Here is a 24,949-nt window from a genome sequence, read left to right as displayed (position 1 = left end):
TTGAACTCACGGAGATCTGCCTGTCTCTGCTAGGACTAAAGGCATAAGCCGCCATGCTCAGCTCAAGACATTATCTACATGAGAATTCGTAATCTTAACTTCGAAGTGTACGTCCAGCAGTACTAACAGTATCCACCGCGCTGTGTGACCCCCACCATCCGTCTGCATGCCTTTCACTTTGCAGTGCTGAAGCTCTGCAAACTAACGGACTCCACTGCTCCATCTCCCGCTGCCAACCATGAGCTCTGGCTGGTAGGTACCTCATGTAAGCAGGGCCACACGGCACTTAACTTTTTGCTGGCTGCTTATTTCACTTAATACAGTAGTATCCTCCATGTTTACCTATGTTGTAGCATGTGTCACATTGGACTCTCATTTAAAGGATGAATACTACTCCACTAACACATAAACCACAAATCACATTTTGTTTTCTGTGGTTTTGGGGCTGGATTTTTGTTTGTTTTGTTTTGGAGATAGTCTCATGGCATAGTTCTAGTGCGCTTGGAATCCACACAAAGCAGAAGCATGGCACAGCGGTTGGGATACACAGAGAAACCCTGTGTGTGTGTGTGTGGGGGGGAAGCTTCCCTTTGCTCTCTTCTTGGGAGAGTTGGGTGTATCCTGTTCTGTCAAATCTTCTTTGCCACTTTTTCTGCCATTTAATTGGACATCACTTTTTTTTTTTTTTTGAGACAGGGTTTCTCTATGTAGCCTTGACTTGTAGGCCCAATTTTCTTAACCAATATATTTTATTAACAACTTAGTGACCGGGCATACGTCATTTATAACCCAACTAACCTAACCAAAACAATAGGAAATGAGGATTAATGGACACGATAACAAAACTGTAAGTATATCAGTTCTGAGGAACGATTATCTGGGCGTGAGCCACAGGATTTCTTCTGCTGGAACCTGGGGTAACCAGAACCGAGAACCTCAGCAGGAGCTGGAGCCCCGAAGCTTTTCTTCGAGCGGTTCTCTCTAGGAGCGTCTTGAAGTGCAGCGATGAACAGCCAAATCTATCCCAAGTCTCCAAAAAGCCCTGCCTCCAGTTCTGGGCTCATTTATATATCTTCTCCCAGAGTCTGTTCATAGGATCTTTTCAGCTGGCACCAATTAAGCTCCTGCATGAGGTGGTTGCTCTTCTAGTGGATTAGCCTTACCTGTTCTCTCACGAAACTGTTCCAATCCCGCACTTGGGATCCTAAAAAACAGGTTTCTCTCGTTCATTGGCTGTCTTGGACTTGCTTTGTAGACCAGGCTGGCCTCAAACTCTGTGATCCACCTGCCTCTGCCTTCCTTAGTGCTGGGATTAAAGGTGTGTGCTATCATGCCCAGATCTAGACATCACTTTCAAATATAGGTGTTTCCTTCTACAAACTAACTCTATCTCATTTGGGATTAAAGGCATGTACCACCATGCCTGGACCTAAGCTTTTCTTTACCCCATACTTGCTCTATACCAGGCTGGCCTTGATCTCAGATCCGTTTGCCTCTGTCTCCTGGATTAGGGGCATGTTTGCAGTCCACCTGGATCACACAGACAGAAGATCTTCGGATGTGATCTCTTGCCAGAGCAGCCATGTTCTGAATTGACGTTCCTCTACACAGGCCTGCAATCCAGCATTTGGGAAACACAATCAGGGGGACCAGGGCTCAAGGACAAACTCAACTACAAAACAAGTTTGACGCGAGCCTTTCCTACAAAAATAAAAACTAGAACTTGACAACCATGGAGGACCCCAGTGTTCCACACAGGGGACGTGGTATATAGCTGACTACAGGGTTCCTGACCTACCATCAAAATGCCAGGCACAGCAGTGCATACCTGCAATCCCAGCACTCTGGGAGGCAGAGGCAGGAAGAGCAGGAATGTAAGGCCAGACTACACAACATAGTGAGACTGAGGACAGCCTGGGCTACACAAACCCCTGCCTCAAAACTGAAACACGGAGCTAGAGATGTGTACAACTCTTCCAGAGGACTTGAGTTTGGTCAGTTACAGCACCCATATTGGGTGGCTCACAACCATCTAGCTCCAATGCCTCTGCCCTCTGACATAAACACAAACATGTGCACATAGTAATAATAAATCTCAGCCCTGCCCCACAACTATCCAACCAGCTATGAAACTTCTAAATTTGTGGCATGTTTCAAACAAAGTCACACAGCTGGGTGTGATGGCCACGCCTTTAATCCCCAGCACTCATGAGTTTGAGGCCAGTCTGGTCCAGGCCATTTTGGAAAGAGACAAACAGAAAGCACACATGCAAACCCCTCCAAAAGCAAACAAAACAAAACAAAGTCATAAAAAATAAGATATAATTTTTCTCTGGGATGGATTTACTATACTGAGGATAACATCACTTTCAAAGGGAGGGCTCAGCCAGGTATGGTGGCGCACGCCTTTAATCCCAGCACTCAGGAGGCTGAGGCAGGAGGACCTCTGTGAGTTTGAGGTCAGCCTGCTCTTCCAAGCAAGTACAAGACAGCCAAGGCTGTCTCAAGAAACTTATAAAAAAAAAAAGGGCGGGAGGGCTCCTATAACATGGAATATCCAGTATTTGCAGACATAGGAAGGAGGTTAGTGGCTGCTACACCTGAGAAAACACTGGGAGGTTCTGTGGTTACGGGGCTGTAGAGAGGGCTCAGGATTAAGAGCACTTGCTGCCTGTGGTGGGTTGAATGAAAACGGCCCCCAGCAGCTTGTATATTTGAACGCTTGGTTCCCCAGTTGGGGGAACTCTTTGGGAAGGATTAGGTAGGAGGTGCGGCCTCATCCGGCTGGGGCTTTGAGGTTTCAAAAGCCCAAGCGAGGGGCTGGAGAGATGGCTCAGTGCTTACGAGCAGCAGCTGCTCTTCCAGAGGTCCAGAGTTCAATTCCCAGCACCCACATGGCAGCTCACACCCTGCTTACAGACCAAATGTAAGTTCCTGGCTACTGCTGCAGCCGCATGCCTGCCCTGCTTCCTGCTGTGACGGCCAGACTCACCCTCTAGAGCTTTAAGCCCCAATAAACCCTTAAATAAGTTGCCTTGGCTGGGCAGTGGAGGCACATGCTTTTAATCCCAGCACTCTGAAGGCAGAGGCATGTGGATCTCTGAGTTCGAGACCAGCCTAGTCTACAGAATGAGTCCCAGGAAAACCAGGGCTTCACAGAGAAATCTTGTTACAAACAAACAAACAAACAAACAAAGTCGTCTTGGTATTTCTTCACAACAAGAGAAAGATAGCTAAGCCACTGCATCCTCACCAGGCGGACGGTCCTCCACTGTCTATGACTGCAGTTCATAGGGAACTTATGCCCCTCTGACTTCATGAGTTCTGCAGGCACACAAGCACACGGTGCACACACAGAGCATAGACAGACAGACACATGAATTTTAAAATAAAAATGTCATTAGCTAAAATGATGGTTATACTATCTTATGTTGGTAAATTTGAGCCAGAAGTTGAGGCTGGAAGGGCAAGAGTTGGAAGCCAACCTGGAGTATATAAAAGACCTGATCTTGATGTTTAACTTATTTAATATATCAGTCGGAAAGTGTCTGCTCTTAGCGAAGACAGCCGACAATGCTTAAGCATTCTCCCAGACAGGATGGCTGCACTGGGCTCACTAGGGGGGTGGCGTTTTCTTTATTGTAACTATCAGGAAAACCACAGCAGACCTTCTCCGCCAGCAAATTCTCTTTACTTTTCTAAATATACTTTTATTAATTGACAAATGACAGTCTTTACCTCGTGACTGGCCACACCTTGCTAGTAACACCAAGGTAAGACTTGTTTAACAAAGTCTTTAGTCTCATGCGAGGCGCTGTGTGACAGCACGTCCTCAGCACCCCAGCATTCTGAAGACAATGGCAGGAGCGCAGCCTGGTGTACAAAGTCGTGGCCAGCGAGATCCTAACTCAAAGAGACTGGAGCATCTTAAACTCTGTGCTAGGCACACACTATAACTCCAACATGGAGGCAGGGGGAGGGCTGCAAGTCCAAGGCCAGCCTGGGCTACACAGTGAGACCATGTCCCAAAACAACCGTGTCTCAGCATCCTTGCTACTTATTTGAAAGTCATTCCCAGATCGATGTACGGAGTGCATCTGCTTCCTGTTCCTAAACAGTGAAACACCCTCCACAGCCACCAGGATCCCTGTGACCCAAGGCGACCCGCGCAGGGAGACATGACTGTAAGAACTGAGGAAGGGCGGAGGACAGACAGCGCTGACCAGCTGTCACTGAAGGGCAGGGTCCCCCTTTCCCACTAGCGTTAAACTGCTTGGATCTGTAAACTTTAACACCAGCTCCACCTGACACCAGAGTCTTGATTGCCTCACTTTCCACCCTCGACATCATCCAACAGTTATGAGGCTGGCAGGTGGCCACTTCAGCCAGCTGTGCTTCCTGGAGACGAACGCCTCATCAAATACTTCGGTAGTCAGAGCCTCGGGCCACAATGGCAGCAGCATCCCATTCCACAGTGAAGAAAGAAATGGTTCCCAAAAAACCAAATATCACCATGACCAGGAGTTGCCAGTGAAGAAGGAGGTAGTTGCTGTAGAAAAAAGCCACGGCTGCGCAGATCGACTAGAATAAACAAGATAAGTCACCAAGTGGGCCCTGGGCCTCAGCTGCCCCAGTCAGCCCGTGGTTTCTGACCCAAAGGACACCTGCGGCTGGCAGAACCCATGCATCAGCTCGCGACTATACCCCACGCCCGCCCGACTGCAGTGGCCAAGTGAGCTGTGGGCGCTACAGTGACACGATACACGCCCAGAGTGAGAAGCAGGGGTGTGTGGTGCGAGCGCATCCTGGAGACACGATGCATGCCCAGAGTGAGAAGCAGGGGTGTGTGGTGCGAGTGCGTCCTGGAGACACGATACACGCCCAGAGTGAGAAGCAGGGGTGTGTGGTGCGAGCGGGTCCTGGAGACACGATGCACGCCCAGAGTGAGAAGCAGGGGTGTGTGGTGCGAGCGCGTCCTGGTGCCCACGGAAAGAGTCATCGAGTGCAGAGAGCAGAAGGAGACTCTCACCCAGCCCAGGCCACCGCACCCAGGGTCTAGTCACCATCCTCTTCATGGGATGCCTAACAGTCATTTAAAACCCAGGGGAGGAGGGGCCAATGAAACAGGAAGAAACGAACTGCAGAACAACCCAGAGGTTACCTGAACAAACTTAAAGACTGCAAAGGCTGGCGCACTGTCCTCTGAGTAGAGAAAGCCCAAAATGCTAAGCAGTTGGGTGTTGAAGCAGCTGTCGCCCAGACCCAGCAGAAAACTGCACAGAATGGCAACTTCTTTGCTGAAGAAAAGAAAAATACACGTAGGACTGGAAAGATGGCTCAGTGGTTGGAGGCGTGCGCTCCTTCCGCAGACGACCTGAGCTTGGTTCCCAGAACCAACTTCCATGGCTCACAGCCACTGGTAACTTCAGCACCAGAGGACTCAATGCCCTCTTCTGGACTCTGCAGGCTCCTAAACTCAAACATGCACCCCCCCCACACACACACACATGTAATTTAAATAAAAAATATGCCGGGGTGGTTGTACCCACTTTTTATCCCAGCACTTGGAATGCACAGTCAGACAGACCTCTGAGTCTGAGGCCAGCTTGGTCTGCATAGTGAGTCCCAGGGCTATGTACAAAGACCCTGTCTCAAATAATAAATAAATAAAATTAAAATTAAAATGAATATTTAAAAATAATTAATGTGTAGCACCAATATTTAGTATCACCAAAATAAAAAACGACACTTCCAATAAAGGTAGTTTGTACTTGTTTGTGGTGTTTTGGGGACTAGGGGGCTGCTGGGGATTGAGCCTGGGGTCTCTTGACTGCTGGGCCAGCCCCTGCCACTGCACTGCGTCTCAGCCCCAGTACAGAACCCAGGCTAGCCTGGAACTTGTGATCCTCCAATCTCAGCCTCCTCAGAGCGAAGGTCACAAGTGTGCACACCTTGCCCCCAACAAACAAGGATGAATAGATATTAACACTGCTGACGCTTTTTCTGGGGTATTGGGGATTGAACCCGGGGCCTCCCAATTTTGAGGCAAACTGGGTTTTTTTGGAGGGGAGGTTATTTGTTTTGTTTTGAGACAGGGTTTCTCTGTGTAGCTCTGGCTACCTGTCCTGGAACTCACTTTGTAGACCAGGCTAGCCTTGAACTCAGGTAGATCCATCTGCCTCTGCCTCTTGAGAGCTGGACTAAGGCCTGCACAGCCATGCCCTGCTCCAAGCAAAGGTTCTACCCTCAGCGTTACACTTCAGCCTGCCTACTAGAACCAGTAAGAAGTTATGTTTAAATGCAGACCTTCACATTCCAGCAAACTTTCTTTGGAAAGCAAAACATTCTAGCAAAAATTTCCTTGGGCTAGGCTCCCTTGGATTTGTGGGTTTCTCCAGACACTGCATCTATAATGAACTACCAGTCAAGTGTAATCAACCAACATCCTTAAAACAGCGCAGGACTGACGGGCACTCCGCTACAGACTCTGCCTCGCTCCTCTAACACTGGAGCAGTTTGCTGCTCAAAAGCAGGGGCCGGACTTCCCATCAGATACTTCTGTACCCCTGCGTAACTCAAGGGAGGACCCCGGAGGGGAGGGGTTAAAAACCATTGCCAAACCACCTTGGACTCTCTGCTCTCTACTTCCACTCCTCCTAGCTCTCTCAGCACTTGACACACGACCTTGCAAAGCTCAGGGACTCTGAGGACTGTTAGAGCGCTCCTCTTCAAACCTCCAGCTACTCACTCCTCCTGCCCACCCTCAAACCACGCGGAAAAGGCACCGCTGTACCTGGGCCTGATGTACGCACTGCTGTCGGTTCCTTCCACAGGGGCAATGGGTGCATCTCCAGGCATGTTGAGAAAGATCAAGTAAAAGGCGACAAAGTGCACCAGGGTGCCCAGCAGCACCACGGGGTTTCTGCCGAAGCGACTGTTCTTGCTCAGCAGACCAAAGAGGCTTCCTCCTGCAGATGAAGACACAGGAACACTTCGGAGGTTTCCACCTACCAGTGTGGACACCTGTGCCACACTCAGGGTTAGGGTTAGGGTAGTACAGCCCCTCTGGAAGACAACGCAGAGTACCTAGCACGCTATTAACTGCCCCCTCCTCCTCCTTAAGGGTTTTTGTTGTTCTTTTTCTTCGAGACAGGGTTTCTCTGTGTAGCCTTGACTGTCCTGGACTCGCTTTGTAGACCAGGCTGGCCTCGAACTCACAGCAATCCACCTGCCTCTGCCTCAAGTGCTGGGATTAGGGCGTGTGCCACCATGCCCGGCTGCATTCTTCTTAATAAGCAGCAGCGCACACACAGAATTCTCCTGAGATCTGTCCACCTCTGAGGGGACTTATGAGAAACCCTGAATCTGAAGCCACGTGAAGAGGAATGGCTTGGGGACCCCGGGCTCGTGTTCAGTCTGAAGTGAGGGTGATGGGCAGGACTGTCTCAGGCACTCAGGAGCAGCCTTTGCCAGCAGCGCTGACTCACCTGCTCCCTTAAGAAAACTGAAGGTGGCATAAAGCCCAGCCCCACCTTTACTTTCTATCTGCTGCCTGCGCTCTAGGTCACACTCTCATTTAGCTCTGTGCCCACATTAGTCACTACGAGTCTGTGAAAACTGATGGTATCCAACCTGCCTCATCCCGCTCTGAGGCTGAAAGCACAAAGCTAAGTGTCCTGAGGTACCTTACTGTCAGTTTTTACACTGTCCTATTCCAGTTCCCCCACAAAGCTGCCAGCAGGTCTCTAGCCACCCATATAAACTATAGAAACAGCAGCGCCTTACAGACAGTTCCCCTGTGATGACATCACCCTGAGCATTCATCCTTGAGGACCAGAGTGTCCCCTCAAGCAAGTAGGAGTTCTTTGTACTACCCTGCAGAACCAGAACTGTGACAGCTGACAGTGGTGTAACCAAGCCCACACCTAAGCACACACCTCCTGCTGTCGATGCCCCAGTTCTGATCGCAGCAGCAAGGAGGGCAGGGAGACTGCTGGGGCCCAAGGGCTTCCAGCCTGCCTGAGAGACTGTGAACTACAAGTTTAGGGAGAGACCCTGTCTCAAAGAAATAGATGAGAGTGGACTCTCCAATGCCCTCTGCTGGTCTGTGCACACACACACACCCAAACACACACACAAATAAGCAAAAGTTCAAACAAACAAACAAACCTGATAGCCGGGCGCGGTGGCGCACGCCTTTAATCTCAGCACTTGAGAGGCAGAGGCAGGTGGATCGCTGTGAGTACGAGGCCAGCCTGGTCTACAAAGTGAGTCCAGGACAGCCAAGGCTACACAGAGAAACCCTCAACAAAAACAGCAACAACAACAAACCAAAAGAAAAATAAATAAATAAAAATAAAATAAAAACAAAACAAAATGAAAAAAGCTGATGATAGAAAAACAAAATACACCAGGCGGTGGTGGCACACGCCTTTAATCCCACCACTTGGGAGGGAGAGGCAGGTGGATTGCTGTGAGTTCGAAGCCAGTTGGTCTACAAAGTGACTCCAGGACAATCAAGGATATACAGAGAAACCTTGTCTCGAAAAAGCAAAAAAAAAAAAAAAAGAAAGAAAGAAAGAAAGAAAAACAAAATACACCCACCTGAATAAAATAAGTAGGGAAAATAAAAACTCAAGAACAAAGAGGTGGAGACTTAAGATTTCTATCTTTAGTCTAAAAAAAGTGTTTTGTTTTTCTTTTCTTTTTTCTTCTTCCTGAGATAAGGTCTTAAGCAGCCTGAGCTGACCCCAAACTCACTATGCAGCCACCATGGCCTTGAAGACCCCATCACCCTGCTTCTACCTAAGACTCAAGAATGCAGTTGTGAGCTGTCATGCCTGGCTCTTCTTCCTTTTTAAAATTGAATCAGGGTCTCCTTTTGTTGCCCAGGCTAGCCTTGAACTCCTACAGAACCAGCTTTCCAGCCTGACTCTGAATGAAAGGTTTTTATAAACTAAAGAACAAAACCCAAACCAACCTACCTAAAATTTCCCCAATGCCGATGAAAATGCCAGAGAGTCCAATGAGGCTCTTCTCTTCTGTCCCAAATTTGTTTACAGCCCCAATACAGGTGCCATACACCCCAGAGAAGAATGTCAGCTCCAGACCTTAGGAGAAAACCTGGGGTTAATCAACTGCACAGCCTACTTTGTGTCAGGCTGCATCTGAGCTTGACACACACGACAAGACACATAAACCAAAATTCAGACTGAAATGCTTCCCAAGCGGACAGCTTCATGTGCGCAACTGATCACAGCCCTCTCCCAAAGCCAACACTGAAGGGAACTCCCCCACACAGTGGCTCTACAGGCAGAGCCTTCAGATGGTGGGGGTCACAGGAGGGATCAGCATTCCTACAGGACAGATACAGGGTGCCTTCCCCTCCTGCTCTTTTTGCCAGCCCTGTGACCGCACCACAGGATGATGCAGCCCTGTGACCGCACCACAGGATGAAGCCAGGATAGAACACAGGCTCTCTGATGTCTGAGCCCCCAGACCTGTGGGAAATCAGCATGGTTTGCAGTTGCTAGTTTTTTCGTTTTGTTTTGAGACAAGGTCTTACTACATAGCTAAAGTTGGCCTTGACCTTGCATCTTTCTGCTGGTATATGGTACCACCTCAGGTTCAGAATGCCCCCCCCCTTTTTTTTAAGATTATGTAGCACCACCAGCTGGCCCAGCTGATTTATTTTATTTTTATGTGTATGGTGTTTTGCCTACAGGTATCTGTCTATACACAGTATGTGTGTAGTGCCCACAGAGGCCAGAAGAGGGTGCTGGATCCTGGAAGTAAAGTTACATATGAGCCACCATTTGAGTGCTGAGAACCAAACCTAAGCCCTCTAGAAAAACAACAAGTGCTCTTAAGTGCTGAGCCATCTCTCCAGCTTGTTGAGTTGCCCCCCACTCCCATCCTAATGCTAGAGATCCAACCCAGGGCCCTGCACTTGCTAGGCAAATGCTCTGCCACTCAACTATGCAATCACACTCCCAGGACAACCACAACATTTTTTTTTCTTTTTTCTTTTCTTTCTTTCTTTCTTTCTTTTTTTTTTTTTTTTTTTTTGGTTTTTCGAGACAGGGTCTCTCTGTGTAGCCTTGGCTGTCCTGGACTCACTCTGTAGACCAGGCTGGCCTCAAACTCACAGTGATCCGCCTGCCTCTCCCTCTCAAGTGCTGGGATTAAAGGCGTGGGGGGGGGGCTCAGTGGGTAAGGTCCTCTGCTTTTCCAGAGGACCTGGGTTCGGTTCCCAGCACTCACGTGGCAGCTCACAACCACCTGTAACTCCAGTTCCAGGGGATCTGGTGGCCTCTTCTGGCTTCCATCAGCAGCAGCACACACACGGGACACAGATATACACGCAGGCAGAATACCCACACATAAAAAATAAAATTAAATAACAAATTAGGCAAGTCAGAAAATCCTCTACTCCCTCATCCTACAAAACCTTAAAAAGTTATTTTTATCCCACTTTCCTAAAGAGAGGCAATTAAAAGCCAAGCGCCTGGCCACTGCCACACTTTGAGTGTGTGTGTGTGGGGTCTGAGGACAACACAGGGAGTCAGCAGTTCCCTCCTCCCACCATGCAGGTTCCAGCAACCGACTCAGATCATCTTACTCATCATCTGGCCTGCCTTGAGACAGGATCTCACATGGTAGCTCAGGCTAGCCTTGGATTTGTAGCAATCCTCCTGTCTCAGCCTCCCAATGCTGGGTTTACAGGCCTGCAGTACCTCGTCCTCATCGCTAAGCGCTGCGCCTGTCCTCACATCCCACTCTCCCTCTGCCACTTCTTCCCCTTCCTGGTTATGTCTGCAGCTCCCTGCTGCTCTGACCTCACTGGTCCAGGTTACCCGTGTCTTGTTCCTGCTCTAGGTAGGATCCTTCCACAGTGAATTTGGGGCTGGCTCTGTGACTGGCTGTCATCAACAGCAGTAGACATGACACAAGACGAGGTCCAGGACAGACCTTCAGGAAAGGCTGGTCACATTTTCCTGTTGTCTTTTTGGTGCCTCTAGCCACTGTGAGGTTATGAGGTCTAGCTCTCTTATCAATCACATGAAGACCTATGGAGGGAGGACCTTATTGGGATAGATGGGTGCAGCCCCAAGGCAACATGTCAGGGAAGACTGACTGACTGACAGACTATGATTCAGGCTTCTTCAGATACCACAGGCCTGTGAGTGAACTGTCTTGGAGGCTCTGGTTGCAGCTGCCCCCTGAAAGCAGCCTTGGGAGGCGGCACAGGACAGCGTTGGGCAGTCAGAGTGGAGCATGAGATGCAGAGCAAGCTACTGATTTTAGCCTCACCACCACGCCACCACACCACCACGCCACCACACCACCATGCCACTGCACCATCACACAGCGACAGGGCGGCAAGAGCAGCTGTACCTGTGTAGGCAGTCGTGACACTCAGGAGGAGCATCTCCTTGGTGACACACAGCTTCAGAGACTTCTCTGTAAGGAGGAAATTGGACAGACTTAGCTAGATTTTACTTGGCCACCAACATTCTAAACACCATTTCCTTCAGCCAGAACATTCCTCTCATCACTGAGGCCAGTAAACAAAGAACCTCAAATTTCAGACTAAAATGCATGAGACATGAACTAAGTCTGCCCTGTAAATAGAATGCTTACTTCAAGTGTTTAAATATGTTTTGGAGACCCACAGCCTCAGTGTGTTTTTAGTTCTTAATAACAACATGAGGGGAGGGGAAAGAAACCAGAATCACACAGGACAATAAGAAGTTGAGCAGAGACTCCTGAGAGGCTACACAGGGAGTCAGCCGGCAGAGTACTTGGGTGACCGACTGACTGCAGACTCGGGCTGTGACTTCCATGCCCTGAGGTCTGCAGACACCTTGACCTCTGCCTCTGCACTCAGCAGTGTGGATGAAATCTACAGTGGAGAACACAGTTGTAAAAATTGCCTTGCCCCCCGCCCCCACCACCATTGAAGACAGGGTCTCACTCTGGCTCAGGCTACACTGAAACTTACTACATAGTCCAAAAGGTCTGAACAAGTCAGTCTTCCTGTCACCGTCCCGAGTGTTTGGATTACAGCCAAACTACCATGCACGCAAAATTTCATCCAAATGCTTTTTTTTCTTTTGAAACAGAATCTCTTGTGCCCTAGGCTAGCCTTGAACTCCTCAGTAGCCGAGGATGACAACTGACCCTCCTGCCCTTCAGGTATTGGAATTATAAGGCTGAAACGCATGATCCGCAGGTTTCAAGTAAGCCTGGGTTACACTGTACAAATCAGTCTTTTAAACGTTGCTAAACTGCCAGGTGCGGTGATGCACGCCTGTAATCCCAGCACTTGGGAGGCAGAGGCAGGTGGATCTCTGTGAGTTCGAGACCAGCCTGGTGTACAAAGCAAATCCAGGACAGGCAGGGCTATGCAGAGAAATATTGTCTCAAAACAAAGCAAAACAACAACAAAAGTTGCTAAATTGCTGTTTCTGTGAGTTTAACTTGGGTCTCTGGCTCACTGACCATGAGTGGATCTCCTGGTAGACAAATTCCTAGACCACAAACTGCAAAGCCAGACCTCTGCTGACCTCTCATTTTTGTAGGGGAACCAAGCCACACCCTATCTGCGTATACATGGAACCCCAATTTATAATCATGAAAGCGTCCCTCAAACACAGGAAGTGCATAAAAGCCAGATTAAACACCTCTAATGACAGAGTGCCCATGTCCCACATCCTAGGTCCTTTCTAAAACCAAGCCTCGTGCGGTCTGAGCCAGGCATCAGCTGAGGAGATCCACATCCCACTCTGGCAGAAGGGACCTGATAACCCTTCACATCCCCAAGGGCCACAGCACTGTGAGGTCCTGAGCGATGATGGCCTGCAGCAGCAGATTAATCGCCTCTGCGTGTTTACAGAGCCCTTAGAACCACTGTGCACATGGCTGCAAGAAACCACACGAAAGTTTACCAGTATCTGTGGCCAGAAAAACACCGCTTGGTGACCGAGTGCCACTGCTCTCAGCCCAGTGGAACCATGCTCTGCTCCAAGGAGCAGCCTGGGGTTTGGTCTCAGGTCCCAAGTCAACACACACAGTCCCCACACCTGAGACCTCATTCACCCCTCCCACCCTCCTCAGGCGGCAGCGTTACCCTCATGCCTCACACCCCCATGTTAGAGACACTGGTGGGAAGGCTGATGTGTTGTAGACGTGCATACCTGGAAGACTGAAAACACTGGGGATCATCAGTCTAAGTTACCAGGGAGAGGGGGGACGCAAATGCTGGCGGTGTTCTGAGTAGTTCCTGCCTTTCAGGCACAAAAAATACTTACTAAACGCATCTACTGCCTTTGTCACGTTGTCCTGGGCAGACCTGGGAAAAATAAAATAAGACTGTTTTCCTCCTTGGAAACTACAAAGAGAACAAAAGCAGCGAGTGGTCAACAACCACCCACTTTCATTGAAGTTCCTACAATCTCTGGACTTGGCCAGGTGTGATGGCACAGTCCTTTAATTTTACCACTTCAGAGGCACAGGCAAATCTTGGGGAGTTCCAGGCCAGCCAGAGTTACAAAGTGAGACCCTATGTCAAACCAAACCAAGGCTCTGGCTCGGTGTGGCCTGCCAAGCACATCCAGTGAGTCCCAGGGCTCTCTGCTGGGAGGAATCCGTCTTGGCCCTGGTCTTCAGGGTACCTAACGTGCTTCCCAGAACTTCTCCATTCTGAACAACACAACAGGACTCTCCCACGACATTCCCACACACACTCATCTGACTCCTTTTTGGAAATGACACTTTGAGTAAGGCAGATACACTCTGGTATTGCTGTTTACGCAACTGTTGGTCACCCAAAAGCTCTTGTTCACAACTAGGATCAAATCCAGTCTTTGCACGTTTATGCCAACCTCTACCACTGCCCAGATACATATTCTTAACCTTGCTGTTTTCAAACTGTCAGGATCTGAGTACTCTACTTCCCACTGCTCTTCCCATGTAGACAGGAAACCCTCCAGCATCCAAGTTCTTCAGAACCATGGCTGCCTGGGCTGGCAAGACGGTATGAACACCTGATGCCAAGTCTGATGACCCAAATTTAATCTGTGGGGCCCACAATGGTGGAAAGATCTGACTCCATGGCACATGACTGTATGCAGATACACATACACACAAGTAGATACATGTGTTAAAAATTAAAAGTAAGGGGCTAGAGAGACAACTTCATGGCTAAAAGCAGCGAGTGCTCTTCCAGAGGACGCAGGCTTTATTCCCTACATCCACATGGTGACCTACAACCATCTGTAAATCCAATTCCAGCAAACTCAGTGCCTTCTTCCGTCCTCTAAGGGCAGCAGGCACACACACAGTGCACAGATACACATGCAGGCAAAACATCCATACACGCACAACACAACAACTTCTTTTAAAAGTGAAATAAATCAGATCTTCTGACAGAAAGACAAGAGTGTGGCTCCCCTGAGGGGCATGGCCCTGGCATTTCCTTACAGGTGTGTCACTCCTGTCACCTCTAAAACTCAGTGTGCTCTGTTAAGAGCAGGGAAGTGTCTGCTGCCTGGGCTGGCGCACGGTTGGTATTATTTGCAAAACTGTAGACGACAGTTCAGGGTGGGAGAATGCTACGCGGCTGAGCAGCATTCCTAAGGACGACACTTTACCACAGGTGCATGATCCCCTTCTCTGATCCCTGCTGGCTACTGCTATAAATCCCGGAGCTGAGGCACTCACACAGAGTGTGCCAAACCTTGCTAGGTGACATGATTTTACGGGTCAACTGTCACATAGCAGTCAGTCACATAGCCAGTAAGGGAAACCCTTCATGTGACGCATGTCTGTGTAGATGTAACACATACTCAAGCACTTCCCCCTAATCTCAACACTTATGCTTGTTTTTTGTTTTTTTAAAAGATTTATATATTTATTCAGAAGAGGGTATCACATTATAGGTGGTTGTGAGCCACCATATGGTTGCTGGGAATTGAACTCAGGACCTCTGGAAGAGTAGCCAGTGCTCTTAACCTCTGAGCCATCTCTCCAGCCCCTTGTTTTGGTTTTTTGGAGTTTTTTTTTCTTTTCTTTTTTTGAGACAGGGTTTCTCTGTATAATAGCCCTGGCTGTCCTGAAACTCACAGAGATCCACCTGTCTTTGCCTCCTGAGTGCTGGACTACAGGCATGTACCACCATGCCCTGCAAATTTTCAGCTGGAGAGTTTTGTGAGTTCTTTGTTAATTAAAAAAGGTAACACAGAAGGCAGGTATGGTGGCACACACCTTAAATACCAGCACTCAGAGACCCTGTCTCAAAAAACACCAAATAAATAAGTAAATAAATAAATGGCAACAGAGATTGCTCAATGCAAAAGTTTTAACAATGGATGAAAAGTTGTAAGAAAAAGCTGGGTGGTGGTGGCATACACCTTTAATCCCAGCACTAAGGCGGCGGAGGCAGGGGGATTTCTGTGAGTTCAAGGCCAGCCTGGTCTACAGAGTGAATTCCAAGACAGCCAAGTTACAGAGAGAAACCCTGTCTCAAAAAAAAAAAAAGTTTATAAGAAAAATCTTCATAATTTAACAACTCAAAAACAAAACAAATCTTTTTCTCACCTCCCTCTCCAATCTAGATGATACCGCAAACTACTCACCTATGATTTTTGGCTTGTATGGGGTTTTTTGTTTGTTTTTTTCAAGACAGGGTTTCTCTGCGTTACCCTGGTTGTCCTAGAACTCTCTTTGTAGACCAGGCTGGCCTCGAACTCAGAGATCCACCTGTCTCTGCTTCCTAAGTCCTGGGACTAAAGGTGTGCGCTACCACACCTCCCTGTGGTTTGTATGTTTTGTTTTGTTTTGTTTTGTTTTTTGGTATGGTTTTTGAAACAGGTCTTATGTAAGTTAGGGTGGCCTACAACTTGCTATACAGTATAGAGGATGACCTTCAAATCCTAATCCTCCTGCCTCTACCTCCTGAGTACTGGGATTATAGGCATGTGCCACTATGCTTGGTGACCCATGACATCTAAAAGAACATCACTATTGAAATATGCCCAGCTAATTAGGAGTGCTGGCACTTACTGGCGATTACAGCTGCAGAGGGGGATGCAGGAGGATCTCAGGTCCAGGCTAGCCTAAGATACGCAGGGAGACCCCATCTCAAAATCAGAAAGAAATGTGCTCAAGTAATTACAGTATTGGAAACCTCCTATGCGCATCACTATGGGAGCCAGGAGCCTGGTCCTTGAGAAGTGCAAGGGCTCTGCCACTCACCCACAGCACAGTACTGGGAAGCCTGAGATCGGGGCCATAAGCACAGGCCTGAAGGCAGAACATCCGTCTCACTCACCTATCAGCCCAGCCTCACACGGGAAGTGAGGGGCCCGCTGACCAGAGCAGGAAACTGAGGCCTAGGGACATGATATGATTTTTGCTACTTTGAGGGTCACCAGACAGCTGCAGGAGGACGTAACTCGCTGGGGAACCTTTCACAGCCTCCCTTTCACAGACAGTCCTTCCCTTCTCTGTCCTCCATGACTCTCCTGCATCTTTGCCTGAGAGTTATCCCCATGCCTGTCTGTGGAGAGAAGTTGTGGTACAAAGTCTAGTAATCCCTGGACCACAAGCCATCAGAATCTACTCTAATAACAGCAAGAAGAAGGTTCCAGGTATCTTACTCGGTGGCTTCCATGTCCTGGTCGTCGCAAGACTCTTCCTCTCCAAGGACAATCTCAGGGTCTGGTTTCCGAATGAGAAAGAACAGAACTGTCCCCACGAGGCTTATCACGGTCAGAGCAATGAACACTGTCCTGCGGTCGTTCTCTAGGGACAAGAGGGAAGAGTGGACGGCACTGGTGAAGCAATGCTGGTTAGTGTCATGCCCACTGGCTGTCACTATGCGGTGAGGCATTTCCCCATTACGTTTTTATTTTAAGGCACCAGTACACACTTAGGAGGAGGAAACAGCCACTTCCATCTCTGTCTTCTGGCTAGAGGGTACTAATGAGCCAAAGACAGAGCAGTACAAGGACACAACTGTCCCTTCTCTTTAACTGAAGGAGGGCACAGATCCAACAACTCAACACTCCCAGACCCCCAGGGAGCCTGGCGAGCACGTGCACACTCAGCCCGACCTTCTGGCTTACTTGGCAAAGCACAGCCATGAACTCTAAACCTTCACTTAATAAAGCTGAGGCAAAAGCTTATGAAAAAGCAAACATCATGAGAAACTTCAGGGGGCAAAGTTCACTGGCATGACACCTGGAGCAGTGACCCGCATTTCTGCGGAACTCCTGTTCTGCTTCCAAACATCTGGATAAAGCAACGTGAACAAGACTAACCTGAAATTTGAGTTTTCCCTTGCCAGGCAAAATATATGTAGAGATTTCCAAAGAACAAGCTGTGGGGGAGAAAGCGAGAAGATGCTGGGGAATCACTGGAATACTGGGGTTATGTCTGTTTATTTACTGGGAACAGAGTCTCACTGTGCACCCCTGGCTGGCCTGGAACTCAAGATCCGCCTCCTCTGCCTCCTGAGTGCTGGACTTAAAGGTGTGAGCCACTGTGCCCAGCTCATACTTTGGGCTTTTAAAATCCACTCCCATTATCTGAAGAGGGGAAAAGGCTAGTGAGAAAAGTGTGTGTGTGGGGGGGGGGCCACCCTGGGTCCCCGGGTTACAGTATCTACTCCACCTGACTTTCTGAGAAGTTAACTGACTTGGATGCATGTGACAGCAACCTGACTCAACACTGCCCCACAGGGCTTGACTCACTTTGACACATGTGACTTACTGGGACTCTCCAAGTAAGTTGGAAACAAAAGAATGCTACTTCTGTGTGTGTGAGTGGGGCGGGGGGTTGAGACAGGGTTTCTCTGTGTAACAGCTCTGGCTTCCCTGGAACTCGCTCTGTAGACCAGGCTGGCTTCTGCCTCCCAAGTGCTAGACAAAGTCATGCTACTTTTAAATTCTAAAATTTAAAGAGTCTGTGAACAAGGCATGCAAATTAAGTACCCACACCTCCACTTGGCACACTTTCTTAAGGAACGGTCATTCACTGCCTCTCATGTTTCTTAATCTCTAAGTCTTTAAAACTAAACTCTGGCACCAGGCATGGTGGGGTGCACCTCAGTCTCACTGAGTCCAAGTGTTTAAAAGGCCAGCCCAGTGAGACTCCCAACCAGTCTCAACCAAAAACCAAAATCCCTACCACCATCATCAACTGAACATTCAAATTTAAGTCTTGTGGAAAAACAAAGCTCTTAAATTTTTTTTTTCATCACATTCAGCTGTTTGTACATGGGAGGTGTGCTGATGCACCCCTGACATTTCAGTGTACAACCAGAAGTCAGAGGACAACTTGCTGAGCTGTTGTCTCCTTGTACCACGTGGGTCTAGGGACAGAACCGTCATCAGGTCAGGTGGCAAACATGCTTCTATCCACTGAGCCATCCTGTCGGCTCCAGGCTGGCCTTGAACTCCCTGCAACCCTCTTGCCCCTCCCGCTTGCCTGCAGCACACCCAGCTCCTCAGGATGTACCACTGAAACCATTACAAGCACAATGACTGCTGCTGCTCTTTTTTCAGGAAATGTCCACTGTGCTCTGGTTCAGAGTGGCGCCACTTGTTCCCCCTTGTGGATTGAGTGTGTCTGTTCACAGCTATCAAGCTGTGCAGCTTGGTGGGAGGATGCGGCTCCTGGGCTCCAGATAGCCATGGTTACAACGGTTAACCCTGAGCCTTCTCAGCTGAAGACTACAGATGGTGCCTTCCACCTCCCAAGTCTGTGTGAAGATACATGAAATTCAACAGATAACCCACAAGTCCTAAAATACAGAGGATGCTAAATACATGGATGTTAATATTTTCTGTTTGCTAACTTTAAATTGCAGTAAAATAGTTCCCTGTACTTCACATAATTCGTAAAGTATAAGCCCGCACCACACAATAAAGATCTAGCAGATGATGCCTAAAAGGAACCCCAGGACAGACTGAGCCCCAAAGAGATCATTACCTAGACTGTAAGAGCGCCCAGAAAATTCCGCTGTTTCTCCCGATTGTGTGCTCATCGGAATTTATTGTCAGGCAATTCCCTTGTGCTGTCCAAAGTACTAAAATCCAAACCAAAAAGTTCATCAGAGGAATGACACCAGGCAGCCTCCCCTGCTCACGTAAACAGCCCCCCGTGCCCTGGGAAAGCGGGTGCAGGCGATGCTCACCAGCAGCTGCGATTCCGATGAAAACAGACGCTGCGTAGAAGGACCATGGGAAAGGCTGGATAAAAACGGCAATGTACATGCTAAAATACAACAGGTCAGTGCATTACAGTCAAACAGTGTGTGTGAGTCAACAGAGTGCTAAGCACGCCGCCCCAGGGCCAGCTCGGAAGTCCTCATCCTTAACTGCATCCTGGAAAGCACTTTCTCAGTTCTGCCTTTTGAAAAGAAATACATGTGAGCTGGTTTTGGCCTTTTTTCATTTGAGCTGTCTCCAGCCTAAGCCGCTAACTGCCATGAGCTCAGTGCAGGATGAGGCCTGAGCTCCGAAAACATTTCCCTCCCAACTCCACATAAATCTGTTCGCTAATGTAAATGAAAAGAAACTTATTTCACGAAAGGCTCTTTCCAACTCTAACAGAAAGAGATTTTTGCACTGCATTTATTAATAATACGACAAAAGCTGACGTATGCCACACACGATGGAACCTGATGACAGTATCAAACTCTGAAGGCTGAGCCAGGAAAATCTCCAGTTTGGGGCCAGCCTGCGTCTGGGCTATAGTGAGACCCCGTCTCAAACACAAAAACTAACTTGATGCACTTAACGGTTAGAACTAGAGTGTTCCGGCTGGGCGTGGTGGCGCACGCCTTTAATCCCAGCACTCGGGAGGCAGAGGCAGGCGGATCGCTGTGAGTTCGAGGCCAGCCTGGTCTACAAAGTGAGTCCAGGATGGCCAAAGCTCCACAGAGAAACCCTGTCTCAAAAAAAAAAAAAAAAAAAAAAAGAAAAGAAAAAAAAAAGAAAAAAGAACTAGAGTGTTCCAGAAGTAACTACTTTCTACTGTACTTGCAAGACGATCTAAAGAGTCCTTAAGTAAGCGAGTGAAGGGAAAGAGAACTACTCACCTGTAAAACAAACCGCTGACAAACATAGAGATCTGAGGTCCCACGATGGCAACCACGGAGGGAGTGATCAAGTTGGAAGCAGAGAACACGCCGTAAATAATCGCCAGGCTGCTCACACGATGCACAGGAGGGAACATGAACAGAAGCCTTAATTAACACCTCAGAAGTTCACTTCTAAAATTCTGCTTAGGCAGCCAGCCAGCTCAGTGGGCAAAGGCACCCGCACGAGCCTGGTAACCTGCGCTCCACGTGGCAAACTCACAGTGTGGAAAGAGAGGACAAACTGCCCTCTGACCCCACGCGCACACTGCGATATGTGGGCGCGCATATACACATGCACAGAATAAGGTAAGATAGCGTGAACGTCTATTCCTAATGCCCCTGTCTGCCTGCCCTAGGAGAGTGTTGGGATTACAGGCATGTGCCACCACATCTAGCTTGTATTAAATATTTGTACCATGTTTCTCTTAGTCAGCTGGCCTGTAACATGATTCCGACTATTGTTTTACATGGAAGTGTTAAAAAGCACTGTGAAGGCTACACAGAGGAAACCCTGTCTTGAAAAACAACAAACAGGGCTGGAGTGGTTAAGAGCACTGCCTGCTTTCCAGAGGTCCTGAGTTCAATCCCAGCAACCACATGGTGGCTCACAACCATCTATAATGTGATCTAACACCCTCTTCTGCAGCTAAAGCACTCATATGCAATAAATAAAATAAATAAATATTAAAAAAAAAAAAAGAAAAACAACAAACAAAAAGCCCACAGAAGACACAGTACTACAAAGTTGTAACAGTAATAGTCATCTAAAACAAAGGACACTAACACCCTCTCATCCTCAGATACCACATACTACATTTAGGTAATAAAGAACTGCAATAAGCCGGGCGGTGGTGGCACACACCTTTAACCCCAGCACGTGGGAGGCAGAGGAAGGTGGATCTCTGTAAATTCAAGGCCAGCCTGGATTACAAAGCGTGCTCCTCGACAGCCAGAACTGTAACACGGAGAAACTCTGTTTTGAAAAACCAAAAAGAGCTGAAATAAGAGTCTTGTCACTGAGGTGGGATGGGGTACAACAAACCTATAAGCAAAGAGAAGTTAAGAAAAAGTAGCCAGGCATAGCAATGTATGCCTGTCTGAGAAAGAGCGGGCTGCAGGCCAGCATCGATTACACGATAAAATTCATATTTCTTTAAAAATTTTAAAAAGTCAGCCAGGCAGTGGTGGCGCACGCCTTTAATCCCAGCGCTCAGGAGGTAGAGGCAGGCAGACTGCTGTGAGTTCGAGGCCAGCCTGGTCTACAAAGTAAGTCCAGGACAGCCAAGGCTACACAGAGAAACCCTGTCTTGAAAAACCAAAACCACACAAAATATTAAATCAAATAAATTTAAAGAGTGTGTGTATGGCTTAATTTCACAATGCTACAATGTATACATACTAGAAATAAACATGCATACTTCTTGTCAATTAAAAATTTTGGGGTTTTTTGTCTTTTTTTTTTTAAACAGATTTATTTATTTATTATGTTTACGGTGTTCTGCCTGCATATCTGCCTGCAGGCTAGAGGAGGGCACCAGATCTCATTATAGACGGTTGTGAGCCACCATGTGGTTGCTGGGAATTGAACTCAGGACCTTTTGAAGAGCAGCTACTGCTTTTAACCTCTGAGCCATCCCTCCAGCCCTGTTTTTTTGTTTTACAGAGAACCCTGAGCTAGACTGAGTAGTGCATTTGGTTAATTAGCACACTGGAGGCAGAAGCAAGAGGATTTCTGCGACTTTAAGACCAGCTGCTTTGAGGCCGGCCTGGTCTATACAATGAGTTCCAGAACAATCAGAGCTACATGAAGAAACCCTGCCTCGAAAAACAAACAAACAAACAAATAAGACGAACCCCCCTTTGTTCCCCCCCACGCACACGTGGGTGCACGCACATACATATGCACACACGCACGCTAGCGTGCAAACGCTTGTCCTACTTACACACAAAGAGTGTAAGCAGCAGCAGGACAAACTTGGAGCACTCGTCGAGATACCCACACACAGCAGAGGCTGGCAGCCACAGCCTCTGGATCCTGCTAACCACAAAGCAACCGCCTTGACCAATCTGTCCTGTATCTCAGCAGTGGGTAAAGACAGCAGCACCACGGAGACCTCACTGGCACCTTCCAGACAACTAGCGGTGAGGGCAGAAGAGGATCTTGGTAGCCTTGTGCTAGAGGAGGCTCAATTCTTTGGAGCAGGTTACAGAAAAGGGGGAAGAAAGAGGGGGGGAAAATGGAACCCTGAAGCCAGGCCTGGTGCTACAGGTTCTAACCACTAGGGAGGTAGAGGTGAGAGGTGACCTTGAACTTCTCATCCTCTCAAGGTGGTGAGCTCAAGGCCAGACGGGGGCCAAGGCTACATGAGAAGAGGCAGCGGCAGCTGAGGATGTACATACCAGCTACAGACCCAAAGTGCTATGGCTTTGTGAAGTTTTCATTCTCTCTGCCCATAAAACCGGGCCTAACAGCATAGAAAAATTTAAAACTCCTGATGAAATTACACAGCCATGAAGACCCCGTGTTTCAACCATTACAGCACTGTCTAGGATTACGGCTCGGTTTTGATGAGATGTGCACATACTGAACAGGAGGCACTACGCTGTCTTTGTAGCCACCATCTTAGTAAAGAGCCTGCGCTCACTGAGGTAACTTGCCCAGGGTAGCAAAGCCCTCAAGTTCTGAAGCCAGGCTTTCAATCCCGAACTCTTAATTCTATAGAAAATCTTAAGCCATCATTTTAAAAAATGTTACCATCGAGCTGGGCGTGGTGGTGCACGCCTTTAATCCCAGCACTAGGGAGGCAGAGGCAGATGGATTGCTGTGAGTTTGAGGACAGCCTGGTCTACAAAGTGAGTCTAGGACAGCCAAGGCTACACAGAGAAGCCCTGTCTCAAAAAAACCAAAACAACAACAACAAAAAATGTTACCATCACATGTGTTTATTTTGGGATTGAAGGCATGCACCACCACGCTTGGCCTATGGTTTTCTTGTTTCTACATTTGAAATTTTATGTGTGTACGGCACACGGGTGTATTCCTGCGTGGAAGTCACTGACAACCTGCAGGAGCTGGTTCTCCCTTCTCACTGCATAGGTTCTGAAGATGAATTCAAACAGCCTGGGAGGCAGGGGTCTTTACCCAACCATCTACCTGAATGGCCCCCAAACCAGAAAAGAGACAGACAGATTTGACACACCCATTGCTTCTCAGAGTTTTGGGTAAAATCAAATAGAAGTACAAAAGGAATTACTACTGTCCAGTCACAACACTTTATTGGTGATTTTCCCGAAGAAAAGAACGGAACTGTAACATGCAAAGTGAAATCATGCACACAGTACAATACCTGGTGTATCCACTGCCATGAAAATCTGTGCTATTTAAGCTCCTGATGACAGTTTGCTGTGTGGAAAATAAAACCAATCAACGAAAACGTCTTGCCAGCCCCCCCCCCCCTGGAAAGCCTAAAGACACAGTGCTATCGGTCACCCAAGCCCACTCTGGGAGCTGAAAAAGACATTTGCCTACACACCCGGTTTTAGTAGTTCAACCCCCCAAGCACGGACAAGGGTAATTAAAGTAACTTTGGTCAACACTCAAACTCCAAGCCGCATCTGGATAGTAAACGCCAGTGCACAACACCCCCTATGCGACAACTGTCTGGCACACGAAGTTAAAACTAAACCATAGGAACCCGGAGGTGCAATCTTGGCGCGGCAGCGGGCGTCGATTTTCAGTGTCCCACCTGGAGCGCATCCTGGTAGGCGTTTCAGAGGAGGGGGCACCAATTCCAACTCACCGCCACGTTTCCACAAGTCTGAAAGGCGGTGAACATAAACATGAAGGCAACTCCTAAAATAACGATGTTGAAAAGCTTTTTGGATTCCGGGGACATTTTGGCTGCGCTCGGTCGGAGGTCGGCAGCGGCCCGGGGCACTCAAGTCACCTCTCCTCCTCCTCCTGACAGTCCTGAAGGGAGGAACCGAATGAGGGAGCCACGCCGGCCAGAACGCCAGTCTCCAGCCCCGGGACGGGAACCGCGAGCTTAGGAGGACCGTCTTCCCACCGGCACGGCTGGGACTCTCCAGGGACGTGACAGAACGGGGAGGAGACCCCGGGCCAGCGCGCAGCAACTCCGGGTGCAGGGAACGGGATTAGGGGCAAGGACGGGCGGTAGCAGCCTCGGGGGACCCGCCTTCCCCCCCGCCTGACTCACAGCCGATCACGAGACCGGTCAGCTGACCACTACGTGGGCGCAGCGCCCGCCGGGAAATGTAGTCCTGGACGCCATGGGGGGGTGCGGCGGCGGGTGCCGGCGGGGGGTGGGGGGTAGCGCGTGCCTCCGGGTTACACGACTCCGGTCCCTTCCGTAAGTGGAAAGGCCCGGGAGAGTTGAACCCGGGTAGCCAGAGCGCAGCGAGCTAAAGTCCATGGCGGCGGGAGCGGGGAACCTGAGGCGGCCTGGGACACCGGCAGAGGGGAGCAGGAGAACCCCTCCAGCAGGCGGGGCGGACCGGAGCGTGGAGCCCCAGTATTGGCGAGGGAAGGAGGCGGCGCCCTGGAGGGGAGCACTTCCTCTTCCTCTTTCCACCCTCCCCACCCCACCCCCACCGTCTTCCTTCGCGGGCCTCGCCGGCGGAAAGAGCATTTGGCGGGCTTTCTAACTGCTTTCACAGCCGCTCCCCCCCACCCACTCCCTCCCTCCCCACGGCAGTGACTGCGCGCTTTCCGCCCTCCCGCCGCGCTCTGCGCAGGCGCACCGGGGAGGGGCGGGGCGCGCGGCGGCGACGTTACGGAGC

The 24,949-nt window shown here is 49.0% G+C and overlaps 1 protein-coding gene across 1 annotated transcript; it reads right to left on the bottom strand.

The window, feature by feature from the left end:
- Positions 1-3,617: 3,617 nt before the first annotated feature.
- On the bottom strand, positions 3,618-24,370 carry MFSD11 (major facilitator superfamily domain containing 11). The gene is made up of 14 exons (XM_084750137.1): positions 24,217-24,370; positions 23,950-24,119; positions 23,497-23,552; positions 20,108-20,215; positions 19,202-19,281; positions 18,997-19,093; positions 17,325-17,383; positions 16,662-16,806; positions 13,314-13,354; positions 11,398-11,463; positions 8,985-9,110; positions 6,794-6,968; positions 5,162-5,297; positions 3,618-4,581 (listed from the first exon to the last, which is right to left on the bottom strand). Exons 2-14 carry the CDS (start codon positions 24,043-24,045, stop codon positions 4,417-4,419), a joined length of 1,350 nt encoding a protein of 449 aa, XP_084606263.1. The 5' UTR covers positions 24,046-24,119; positions 24,217-24,370; the 3' UTR covers positions 3,618-4,416.
- Positions 24,371-24,949: the final 579 nt, after the last annotated feature.

The sequence above is a fragment of the Acomys minous genome (assembly GCF_964271855.1).
Source record: "Acomys minous genome assembly, chromosome: 12".
Taxonomy (NCBI): domain Eukaryota; kingdom Metazoa; phylum Chordata; class Mammalia; order Rodentia; family Muridae; genus Acomys; species Acomys minous.
Note: the sequence above shows the minus strand (reverse complement) of the source record. Positions and strands in the feature narration are given on the sequence as shown.

Excerpts from the sequence above, each read along its gene's own strand:
- MFSD11 (XM_084750137.1), bottom strand. The coding sequence starts at position 24,045 with ATGTCCCCGGAATCCAAAAAGCTTTTCAACATCGTTATTTTAGGAGTT. Across the intron at positions 23,553-23,949 it reads AGACTTGTGGAAACGTGGCG|CAAACTGTCATCAGGAGCTT; the intron begins GTGAGTTGGAAT and ends TTTTCCACACAG. Across the intron at positions 19,094-19,201 it reads CATCGGAATCGCAGCTGCTG|TACTTTGGACAGCACAAGGG; the intron begins GTGAGCATCGCC and ends TTTGGATTTTAG.